Raw genomic sequence first — 10,628 nt, forward strand, 5'->3', positions numbered from 1 at the left:
GGAACAGATAGACAGAAAGAAGGAGGAAGTCTATCATTTGGGTCAAGTGACTTGGGTCTACCCCTCCTGGCATGTTCATCATAAACCATGAATAATCAATGTCTGACGAGATGCCAGAGATGACACCTTTAATCTGTGCCTTACTCCACTTAATGAGTCAATATTTTTCTCAGCCACAATGCATGTATGATTTTGATTTTTAGACCAATGAGATAAAACAGAATAGAAGGCAGACACAAAGAGAGTCAAGGTGATGAAAAATATTTTAATCTAATCACAAAAGTACAAAAATATGCAGTAAAATTGGATAGACCTACTTTACAGAAATATCATGGAAGCTCCAGGCTAATATTTATTGCCATGAATAAACAAAGACCTGTCATCAAAATCAAAGTTTGGTTGATTTAATGTAGCGCAATCAAAGAGCAATCAATGCTAAATAGGCATAGCCAGCTGCTATTTTGATTAATTCATTGAAATCATTAGAGCATGAATGGGGGCAAAAGAAATATGTATATAATGGACAAAAAAAAACATTCAGGGACCTACCCAAAGCAGGGCAAAATTGAATACATACGTTAATGTTTTTTCTCATCTTGGCCTGGACGGATTCTTAAAGCATTGTCATCCAGAGCATCAGCAAGACACTTCCAGCAACAGAGGTCACAACCCAGGAACTGCTTCCTCTGGGGGAGGTGTTGTAGTTAAATGGCTCCAAGGGCCCAGCCTGTAAGGATGGATCACTCCTGCAGCTCACTGAAAGAGTAGCTGTCATGTTGCGGATGTTTCCCTCATATATGGTGTAGTTTTTCTGTAGAAGGAACAAACATGACATGGATGGAGACGATGTTTTGAAATGACAGCATGAGCATTTACATTTTCATTGAGTGGATGCTTACATTGACATCTATGATGAACCCAATCTGAGGGACCCTCTTCATTGTGGCCTCGTGCACGGCAGTAGACGACTGGTCCCAAACTGCAGTCTTCAACATCTCCTCAATGTCTCTGCGGGGCACACACAAAGTCATTCTGGTTTATATGTGACAACTTAATATAATATATGCCAATTAGCAGATGCTTTTATCCAAGCGACTTACATTAATATTATTTTACTGCTCTAGGGATGTAATTATTCTTTGGATTACCTTATTTACTATTATGTATTGATTTTTCTTATTTAATTTTTTTTTCACCCTTTGTGATGCGTAATGCAGAGAACGCCGGAAGAAGAATTATCATTTAATTACCACAGTGAATTATTGTAATGTTTTTTTTGTGTCAATTAATCCCATAAGGGATGGGTTGCCAATTTGACACGAAAATAACATTTAATTCACTCATTCATTTAATTCATTCATACAGTCATGCGTAACTAGCCACTAAAACAAACAGGCACAGAACCAGTCTAAAAATGTAAATGTGTGGGTGAAAACTGTGACAATGTGAAGGCTCTTACTGGTCGACTGTCTTCCCCATCATGGCCCTGTATGCATGCATGTCAGGGTGGCTGCAGCAGCTGGTGACGGGGATGGCTGGGTAGTAGAAGACAAAGGCTAGACACATCTCATCAGTGCTGGCCAGCCCTAACTGTGTGATTCCTTTGCGATTGGTTGTGTTATAGGTGCACTCCACAACAATCTCATCGCCCTGCAGTGGGGAAGAGATACTGCTTTAAGAAAGATCTAATGACTAACAATACCACTCATCCATGACAACCATTTGAAATACAGGAAGTACGTGGATGCTTACTGGTTTGATGGTCTTAATATTTCCCAGATTGGTGGCCTGCTGCATCTCAAAGTTGAAGTTCTCATCCAAGCCCAGGAAGTCAATCTGCTCTCCATTCCTGTGGAGGTTAGAATCAAGAGCACATCAGTGGTGAGAGTGAAGAATCATCTAGAAAGATCATCAAAGCTTATCGCTAATTATCCAGACAATGACACCATGTATTGGTCATATCATAGGCTGGTATCATGATCATATTTTTGGGTGTCCTCTCTCCAGGGACACAACTTTGGTTTTAGAACGGGGGAGGGAGGGCGGGGGGGGATTTGATCCTCTGCTGATTTTGTATGTTTGCCCACTTACAAAGAAATGATCAGTCTATAATTTTAATAGTAGGTTTATTTGAACAGTGAGAGACAGAATAACAACAAAAAAATCCAGAAAAACGCATGTCAAAAATGTTATAAAATGATTTGCATTTTAATGAGGGAAATAAGTATTTGACCCCTCTGCAAAACATGACAAGGTACTTGGTGGCAAAACCCTTGGAGTTGGCCACCAGGTTTGCACACATCTCAGGAGGGATTTTGTCCCACTCCTCTTTGAAGATCTTCTCCAAGTCATGAAGGTTTCGAGGCTGACGTTTGGCAACTCGAACCTTCAGCTTCCTTCACAGATTTTCTATGGGATTAAGGTCTGGAGACTGGCTAGGCCACTCCAGGACCTTAATGTGCTTCTTCTTGAGCCACTCCTTTGTTGCCTTGGCTGTGTGTTTTGGGTCATTGTCATGCTGGAATACCCATCCACGACCCATTTTCAATGCCCTGGCTGAGGGAAGGAGGTTCTCGCCCAAGATTTGACGGTACATGGCCCCGTCCATCGTCCCTTTGATGCGGTGAAGTTGTCCTGTCCCCTTAGCAGAAAAACACCCCCAAAGCATAATGTTTCCACCTCCATGTTTGACGGTGGAGATGGTGTTCTTGGGGTCATTGGCAGCATTCCTTCTCCTCCAAACACGGCGAGTTGAGTTGATGTCAAAGAGCTCCATTTTGGTCTCATCTGACCACAACACTTTCACCAGTTGTCCTCTGAGTCATTCAGATGTTCATTGGCAAACTTCAGACGGGCATATATATGTATTCTTGAGCAGGGGGACCTTGCGGGCGCTGCAGGATTTCAGTCCTTCACGGCGTAGTGTGTTACCAATTGTTTTCTTGGTGACTATGGTCCCAGCTGCCTTGAGATCATTGACAAGATCCTCCCGTGTAGTTCTGGGCTGATTCCTCACCGTTCTCATGATCATTGCAACTCCACAAGGTGAGATCTTGCATGGAGCCCCAGGCCGAGGGATATTGATAGTTCTTTTGTGTTTCTTTCATTTGCGAATAATCGCACCAAATGTTGTCACCTTCTCACCAAGCTGCTTGGCGATGGTCTTGTAGCCCATTCCAGCCTTGTGTAGGTCTACAATCTTGTCCCCGACATCCTTGGAGAGCTCTTTGGTCTTGGCCATGGTGGAGAGTTTGGAATCTGAGTGATTGATTGATTGCTTGCTTCTGTGGACAGGTGTTTTTTTACAGGTAACAAGCTGCGGTTAGGAGCACTCCCTTTAAGAGTGTGCTCCTAATCTCTGCTCGTTACCTGTATAAAAGACACCTGGGAGACAGAAATCTTTCTGATTGAGAGGGGGTCAAATACTTATTTCCCTCATTAAAATGCAAATCAATTGCTAACATTTTTGACATGCGTTTTTCTGGATATTTGTGTTGTTATTCTCTCACTGTTCAAATAAACCTACCATTAAAATTATAGACTGATCCTTTCTTTGTCAGTGGGCAAACATACAAAATCAGCAGGGGATCAAATACTTTTATATATATATATATATATATATATGTTTGTTTTTTCCAGTCGGATAAACACTTCAAACAGCCTTCCCAACCACTCGGAGGCGTCCGCATGGTCCTAAAGCGCACCGTTGCCCGTTTTGTATCACATTCCAATGATTGAACTGGGGGGGGAACAAAAATGCAATTTCAGAATGTACAAAGTAAAAGTTGCGACCCTGCCGCTCTCTCTCACCTGATGTGGCCAGCTTGCACCTTCCTCCCAGCCAGGTGAGTGTGCAGTGCCACGGAGAACACAGAGAGGTCAGGGACAGGGTCAGGCAGGATCTGGGGAAAGACAGATAGCAGGGTCATTTTGAACAAAATCCTGTTTTGTTGAAACAGAGATGGCTATACATAGTATACCAGAAAGGAAAGAGTAAGCTGGCTCTTTCTTTTTTTGACGACAATCTGCTCTACAATGTCATCAACCATCCTTCTTCAATCGTTTGTCAAAGGGCACTGAACGTACGTCTGAGAAGTGTGATGTGTTGCAGAGGCCGTAGCTGTGGAATGCTGTGGCATTGGGAGGGATAGCGTAGCCCCAGCCAATGGCCACCATTAGGCCTGTAGTCATGATACCCACGTCATGCTGCCTGAGCTGGGCAGTGTAGTACAGCCTCAGGCCTGAGTTATCCCTCCGACCTGCAGGGGGAGACAGAGGAGAAGACGTGATGATGAGGACTTTAGATGATCGCTGGAGAACCTGGAGAACCTCAGGGTGTGCAGGCTTTGTTCTTTTCAAGGACTAGCACATGGTTCACCTAATCATCAAGATTGGAGCAGGGTAAACTTGTTAATCCTATATTAGTGGATTGGAACGTTTTAATTACTAGCTAGTGAATGGTTACCTGCTTCTTGGGCCAGGTTGTTGTAGTGAATTTCCAGCCTGTAGAACTCATCATTATTCTGTCCTCCAATAGGGATCCCAGCTATTTCTGGAAGCTCAAAAGCCTGGAATGGAGAAGACAATGTAGAGACAGAGATCAGACTAGCATGTGTGTTCATTAATGTTTTCAGAAGGGGGGCAGTCTCTCACCCCTCCTCCCACCCCCCAGGCAGACACCACTCTGATGCAGTCCTCCCCTGATCCTTCCGTGTAGCATTTCTTCTCGTAGGTCTGGTTCACAGAGGAGGGGCAGCCATAGAGAAGCATGTGGTGGACCAGGTCCAGGTGCTCAATCACCGGCTCAATCTGAGCGACAGGGAGAGAGAAGGAGGCATAGAGAGAAGAAGCAGGGAGAGGGAAGAGATGACTCCAATGACAAACTTATGATGTAATTGTAAAATGATTAGACCATGGAATGAGAGAGGGCTCATTTACCCGATAGATATGATTTTTGCCGTTGAGCTTTGGGACCTTCATGACCTTGCAGTGGTAGTATGTACGTTCGGCAGGGACAGTAACCTGCAATGGAAGAAGGATTACTGTGTTAACGATGCAGTCCGGGATCTTAAGTACAACAGATTTGTAACATAGTGTATGAATTGGATTCATAACCTATCATACGAACTACAAAAAAAATAACAGATGATAATAATAATTTGCAGGACATAACATATCATACAAAATGGATGAAGTAGTACACAAAAAACAGGGACCCGTCTTGGCTCATGAGCACCACTTTCAAAACTACTGGCTGAAATTATACAGAAGTTCTGGAGCATCACTTTAATTGTATAAGTGTTGCCAGTCCATTTTGTTCCACAGTCACATGTTGTAGACTAAAGATACCACCTCCTGTATATTCAATATCACAATATTAATTCAAATTCATTTCATTCAATCATCTTTGACCTGTTCCACCCCAGGAGTAAAGTAAAATATTTTACTTAAAACTAAAAGTCCTGCTGTGCCGGATCTAGAGGAAATAGATGATCCCCCTTCAGGACATGTGTGTGAGGTCACTTACATTCTTCACAACGAAGTCTAGATAGTTGCTGTCTGGGGGGCTGGATCTGGGCATGAACTTGAGTAGATTGACCTCCTTGGTCCCCCTTCTATTGGCATGGTACCTTATGTCATCAGACGTACCATAGGCATAGATCAGCTTCACTGGACTGTCCTATGAGAAGAGGGATGGAACAAAACAACATCAATTGACAAACATACAAGAGCACAGAAGAACAAAAATCACAGAGTGAGGACTAGGTGTAAAGAAAAGGCCTAGAAGCCAGTAGACACTTAGTAGGGCCTGCATAATTTAGTGACATTGGTGTTTTGACTGTCACGTCCTGACCATAGTAAGATGTTATTTTCTATGGTAGAGTAGGTCAGGGAGTGACAGGGGGTGTTTTGTTCTACGTTTTCTATATCTATGTTTAGTTCTCTATTTCTATGTTGTTTTTTTGGGGTTGATCTCGCTAGGATCTCCAATTGGACGCAGCTGGTCCTTGTTGTCTCTAATTGGAGATCATATTTAAGTAGGGGTTTTTCTTCCTGGGTTTTGTGGGTTATTATATTTTGAGTAGTGTTTGTTTGTCTCTGCGTCATGGTTTGTTTTGTCATATTCAGATATTTATGTATTGTAAAGTTTCACGGATTAAATAAATATGTGGAACTACAACCATGCTGCACTTTGGTCTGCTCCTTTCGACAGCCGTGACATTGACACTTGTTATGTCACCATTGTCTTTATTAATGCTGTTTTTGTGAACCATCTAGGGGTACAACTGCTCACTTTTGAAAATGTTTGCCTGCCTTCCTGTGTTTGGGCCATTGTTCCAAGCACCTGATTATTTGTGTTGAATTACTCTAAACAAAAGAATCAGTAGGTGCATGTAAACCGGAGATGGTCTCCAGAGTGCTTTCAAAGAGCAGGTACATTAGATTGAACACACTGAACAGAAGATAAATTAAATCGGGGGATTTGGAGGAAACTGGAGCTTTGCATGGAGGCCTGTAGTGAGATTATGAGAAGATGCAACAATGATACACAACAATGAAAAGCCAAACCATAATATAGTGTAAAACGTTTGTGGTCCAAACAATGGAACGTATCACACCTTGTTCTAGGCATTGAACCATGGGAACGGCCATGGGAGCAGATCCTATTTCTCAGGGGTGTGAGCGTCTAAAGGCCATACCATTATTACCATGCAACAGATGGGAAAGGATATTTTGGCCCACCATCACTTGAGAAACTAACGAACTCTGTGTTTGTAATAAAGAATACATTTATTTAAGTTAAAAGGGAACAACTCTCAAAACCGGCTTAGGTTGCTCAGATATTTGTAAACTAACCTTTCATGAATAGAAATAGTCAATCATGATAACGGAACATGATTTTCCTCTTCAATCCTTTCAAGACTTTTAGTACAGATTACTTATTAACAGTTTGTGTCTCTGTGTGAAACAGTTGACTTACGGTGATGTGGAAGTCTTCCTGGTCACATGACTGGATGGACCTCAAGAAGGTCATGGTGGTTTGATCATCTACCTCATTCAGGGACAGGAGGGTGTAGCTCTGTTTCTTATCCACCAAGGGAAATGAGTTCCCTGTGGCATGATAATCCTGAAAGAGAGACAACACAGAAATACTGCTGTTATCTGGAGTCTATATGAAGCTTAATCGAGTTCTGTGTTATTAAACAAAAATGTTGTGGCGTTTCTGAAGGAGCAACACATTCACAGGTAACTTTAAAGAGTAATTTAATCTTCCAACAGTTTGCAGATGTTGAAAACCAATACACCTTCAACTCCTCCTTCTCTGGGTCGGCAGGTAGCCTAGCGGTTAGAGCGTTAGTCCAGTAACCGAACGGTTGCTGGATTGAATCCCCGAGCGGACAAGGTAAAAATATGTCGTTCTGCCCCCGAACAAGGCAGTTAACCCATTGTATGCCGTCATTGTAAATAAGACTTTGTTCTTGCCTAGTTAAATAAAGGTAAAAAAAAACTCCATATGACTAGATCAGTGTTCCCCAACAGCGCACATTTTTGCTGTAGCACCGGACAAGCACACCTGATTCAACTTGTCAACTAATCATGACCTTAATGAGTTGAATCAGATGAGCTTGTCCAGGGCAACTACAAAAATGTGTGCTGTTGGGGGTACTTGAGGACTGGAGTTGGGAAAGACTGGACTAGATAATCATGATTACTGCTACTACTATAGCCACTTTACTGTTACAGTAGCCTACTTTTAAGATCTATCCCTACAATATAACTACTGCTATTCATGGACGTAACAGAACAACAACTACTACAATACATTACCACTCATTCTCTTGTGTCTAATAGTAATGATTAGAAACGAGTTAATAATAACAGGTTAATAGTTTAGATACCATGAAATAGGTGCCATTTGGTCCGACCCCTCCCATAACAATATCCGATGCAGCCATGCCTCCATTTGGGCTGAACCCGAATCCCAGCCAGCCAGTGGTCTTGACGGTCAGCTGGAACATGATGGTGCCCTGGACCTCACTGAACCCCCACTTAAGGATGACGTTACTGTCTGCGTCAAGGTTCTCCACGAAGGGCATGAGTTTGTCCTGCTGTGCCCCTGTCCCTGGAGGCCAAGCCAGGAGCAGGGAGAAGAGTAGAGGGATCATACTGTCTTGTCACCCACAGATAGACCCTGAGACTGAGAACTCTACCTGCTGAGTTGTCTAGCTACGGAGCACCGCTAAGATTCTGATACACACTCAGTCACTCAAACAACAGAGTCCTACAGGGTCATAACACGCTCACACATACACTCCCTAGCTCTAACTTTTCTGAGATGTTCTCTCTCCTTTTGCCCCCCTCCTCTCCTCCTCCTGGGTCCTTCCTACCTCCTCCTTCCTTCCCCATATAAACCTGTTCCTACAGCTCCCTCCCACCCAGTGATGGACAAAGGACACTGTCAGTGGATTACTGGAAGTCCTGAGTCTGGATATATACTGTAGGAGTGATATATGATATGAGGAGGAGAGGAGGGATGCCTTTGATTTGGAGTTGGAGAACAGGTGAACAGTTCTGTAGGTTTTGATCCAAAAGAACGGAAGGAATCCCAACAAACATGTTCACATTGAGACAATGTGTAGGCACCTTTGCTCATAGGTTCCACACTGGCCCCCAAGGAATTAGCCCAGTGTGAGCAACCCATATCTGGTGAGGGCTGCCCTCACTTTGCCTGAAATAAGCCCATCTTTTCTCAGTAAACATGCCCACATTGGCACTGTACAAAATTCCGCCTCGACATTATGGGCATGCAGTGTTTCTAGCCTCTGATTGGCCAGTTGGTCCGACCCATGCTCTTACAAGGGTATAAATAGATCCCAGTCCCAGACCGTCCTTTGTCCCTGTGTGATTTCTTATGAGAGCGTGGTCAGACTTATGCCTTTGGGATGCGTAGAAAAACATAAGTTCACTATTGTTGTTATGATTGTTATTATTGCAGTGTGTGCTAGCTTAGCTGGGTTTATTTAGTTACTCCTTGTTGTTATTGTGTTACTGTTACCTTCAAAACAAAGTCGTTTGATATTGGGGACGCTGACGTAGATAGATAAAGTTAACTAGCTAGCTAGCTAGTTTCATAATTATTTCCATCATGGTAGATGGGGTTGGTATTTGCTAGTGTGATATATTAGTGGTTCACTGATTTGGCCATGAGAATGTTCTCATAGCGTTGATATTTTCCACGGCAAACTAAATTGTGTTAAGCCATAAGCACAGCTGGTTCTCTAACAACAACTAGCTAACTCCGGAACGCTTAACTCCGTTCTCTTATATTGAGGCGGTTCGGAAAGTATTCAGACCCCTTGACTTTTTCCACATTTTGTTACGTTACAGCTTTATTCAAAAATTGATACAATTATTTTTTCCCCCTCATCAATCTATACACAATACACCATAATGACAAAGTGAAAGCAGGTTTTTAGAAATGGTTGTAAATTAAATAAAATTAAAAACAGAAATACTTTATTTACATGAGTGTTCAGACCCTTTGCTATGAGCTCAGGCGCATCCTGTTTCCATTGATTGCTATATAGAGTAGGCAGACAGGCATTGAGGCATTCAGTTACTGTTCGATTGAACGTTAGGCTGGGCAAAACGAGTGACCTAAGCAACTTTGAGTGCCAGGCGCGCCAGTTCCAGTATCTAAGAAACGGATGGCCTCCTGGGCCTTTCACAAACGACAGTGTCTAGGATTTACAGAGAATGGTGCGACAAACAAAAAACATCCAGTCAGCAGCAGTCCTGTGGGCGAAAACCGCTCGTTGATGAGAGAATGGCAAGAATCGTTCAAGCTAAGAGGTGGGCCACAAACAGGCAAATAAGGGCGCAGTTCAACAGTGGTGTGCAGAATGGCATCTCGGAACACACAACTCGTCGGTCCTTGTCACGGATGGGCTACTGCAGCAGACGACCACACCGGGTTCCACTCCTATCAGTTAAAAACAAGACGAGGCTCCAGTGGGCACGCGATCACCAACACTGGACAATTGAGGAGTGGAAAAGCATCACCTGGTCCAGAGAAATCTCAGTTCCTGTTACATCATGCAGAGTCAGGATTTGGCGAAAGCAGCTTAAGTCCATGGCCCCATCCTGCCTGGTGTCAACAGTACAGGCTGGTGGCGGTGGTGTAATGGTATGGGGAATATATTCCTGGCACACATTAGGTCCCTTGACACCAATTGAGCAACGTGTCCATGCCCCAAAGAATTCAGGCTGTTCTGGGGGAAACCTGGCCGACCCGGTACTAGATGGGTGTAATTAATAAACTTGCCACTGAATGTATATCAATATAAGAGAACAGAGGTGAGCATTCCTCAGCTAACATCTAGCTAGTTAGACCTGTTTACAGTGAAAAGGGTCCCGAGGATCCCCACTGTTTTTTGTTGAATACTTGCCAGTGAAAGTGATTATCTAACTAACTCACCGTTTGAACAGTTTGTTGGTGGGTAGAGGAGGCCTTTTGTAATATTTTAGCTAAAACGGTGTTGCAGCTGGAACGCAAATACATGATTATTTCTACAATCATATACATAACATAGCTATCCATAGCCTACACATTTGTATGATAGCTA

The 10,628-nt window shown here is 43.1% G+C and overlaps 1 protein-coding gene across 1 annotated transcript; it reads right to left on the reverse strand.

Moving 5' to 3' along the window:
• Positions 1-245: 245 nt before the first annotated feature.
• Positions 246-8,383, reverse strand: LOC106608039 (DBH-like monooxygenase protein 2 homolog). The gene is made up of 12 exons (XM_014205701.2): positions 7,902-8,383; positions 6,983-7,129; positions 5,528-5,680; positions 4,939-5,022; positions 4,654-4,809; positions 4,466-4,568; positions 4,087-4,259; positions 3,811-3,902; positions 1,753-1,849; positions 1,460-1,650; positions 900-1,008; positions 246-811 (listed from the first exon to the last, which is right to left on the reverse strand). The coding sequence occupies exons 1-12, from the start codon at positions 8,166-8,168 to the stop codon at positions 614-616; spliced, it is 1,770 nt and encodes a 589-aa protein (XP_014061176.2). The 5' UTR covers positions 8,169-8,383; the 3' UTR covers positions 246-613.
• Positions 8,384-10,628: the final 2,245 nt, after the last annotated feature.

Source organism: Salmo salar, chromosome ssa06 (genome assembly GCF_905237065.1).
Source record: "Salmo salar chromosome ssa06, Ssal_v3.1, whole genome shotgun sequence".
Lineage (NCBI taxonomy): Eukaryota > Metazoa > Chordata > Actinopteri > Salmoniformes > Salmonidae > Salmo > Salmo salar.

Coding starts and splice junctions, on each gene's coding strand:
- LOC106608039 (XM_014205701.2), bottom strand. CDS start 8,168: ATGATCCCTCTACTCTTCTCCCTGCTCCTGGCTTGGCCTCCAGGGACA. Junction 7,130..7,901: donor CAAATGGCACCTATTTCATG/GTATCTAAACTA, acceptor TCTCTCTTTCAG/GATTATCATGCCACAGGGAA. Junction 5,681..6,982: donor AGGAAGACTTCCACATCACC/GTAAGTCAACTG, acceptor CTCTTCTCATAG/GACAGTCCAGTGAAGCTGAT.